Source organism: Condylura cristata, unplaced genomic scaffold (genome assembly GCF_000260355.1).
Source record: "Condylura cristata isolate star-nosed mole 26May11 unplaced genomic scaffold, ConCri1.0 scaffold00045, whole genome shotgun sequence".
Classification (NCBI taxonomy): domain Eukaryota; kingdom Metazoa; phylum Chordata; class Mammalia; order Eulipotyphla; family Talpidae; genus Condylura; species Condylura cristata.
The window spans coordinates 3,727,659-3,729,063 of record NW_004567146.1 but is presented as its reverse complement, the minus strand read 5'-3'; the positions used below and the strand labels follow the sequence as shown (position 1 = coordinate 3,729,063).

The following is a 1,405-nucleotide window of genomic DNA, read 5'->3' as shown; positions in this document are numbered from 1 at the left end:
AGTAGGTACACATTAGAAATAATTGGTTAGACTCAGTAGAGATAGAAGTGGAATGGAGATATAATGGATAAGGTACTCAAAATACCTTAAAACTATTAGTGAAGATTTCTCCTTTAATATAAAATTAATAAAAATTTTAATTGCCTCTCAAGTACTAATTTTTTGAAATAGCCCTTGGTTATTATTTTGTTTTTGGTCCTTTAGGTACTACCAGACAAAGCTAATGTATGAAGCAAATTATTCTGAAGTTTCTCAATTTGTATTGCTGGGACTTTCTGCCTCTAGACCAGTGAAGCATTTCCTCATTGCATTCTCCACAGTATTTTATGTAACAATTTTTCTGGGAAACCTCCTTGTAGTGCTTACTGTGACATTTGACCCTCATTTACATTCCCCCATGTACTTTCTTTTAGCCAATCTCTCATTTATTGATTTCTGTCTCTCTACCTTAACGGTCCCTAAGATGATTTTTGACCTGTCTTCTGGGCAGAGAACCATATCCTTCCAGGGGTGTGTCACCCAAATATTCATCCTTCATGTTTTGGGTGGGTCTGAGATGGTGCTGCTCATCGCCATGGCCTTGGACAGGTATGTAGCCATATGTAAGCCCCTGCACTACATGACCATCATGAACCCACGCATGTGCATTTTCCTTTTGTCTGCTGCTTGGACCATAGGCCTCATTCACTCTGTGGTCCAGTTGGCTTTTGTTGTCCATTTACCATTCTGTGGTCCTAATGAAATAGATAGTTTTTACTGTGATCTTCCTTGGTTTATCAAACTTGCCTGCATGGACACGTACAAAATGGAATTTATGGTGACTGCCAACAGTGGGTTCATTTCCATGGGAACCTTCTTCCTACTGATTATTTCCTACATCTTCATCCTGCTTACAGTATGGAAACGCTCTTCAAGTGGTTTGTCTAAAGCCCTCTCCACTCTGTCAGCTCATATCACTGTGGTGATTTTATTTTTTGGGCCATGCATCTTTGTTTATGTGTGGCCATTTCCCACAGTGCCAGTGGATAAGTTTCTTGCCATTTTGGATTTTATGATTACACCCATTCTGAATCCTGCCATTTATACATTGAGGAACAAGGACATGATGAATTCAATGAGGAGATTAAGCAGTCAACTCCTGATTTTGAGGAAGACTCTTTAAATAACTGATGAAGTACCTTTTCTAAGTACTGTAGTGTGCAATTACTTATCAGGTTATAATATCTTGAAAAAGTTTATTTTCAATTCAGTAGGCTGAAAACTCTTGAATAGTTCATTATTAATAATAATAGGATAGTTTATTTATTAATAACCAATAGTATAAATATATTATTTATTATCTATAGGCTGTTTCACATATTTTTTTAGATTTAGAAATGCAGGTAATGTTCATTTTATGTGGCTT

The 1,405-nt window shown here is 36.5% G+C and overlaps 1 protein-coding gene across 1 annotated transcript; it reads left to right on the top strand.

Annotated features, from left to right (window-relative positions):
• Positions 1–223: 223 nt before the first annotated feature.
• On the top strand, positions 224–1,162 carry LOC101630629 (olfactory receptor 4F6-like). The gene has a single exon (XM_004694584.1). The coding sequence runs from the start codon at positions 224–226 to the stop codon at positions 1,160–1,162; it is 939 nt and encodes a 312-aa protein (XP_004694641.1).
• Positions 1,163–1,405: the final 243 nt, after the last annotated feature.

Bases quoted from the DNA above. Each gene is read 5' to 3' on its own strand.
- LOC101630629 (XM_004694584.1), top strand. From the start codon at position 224: ATGTATGAAGCAAATTATTCTGAAGTTTCTCAATTTGTATTGCTGGGA.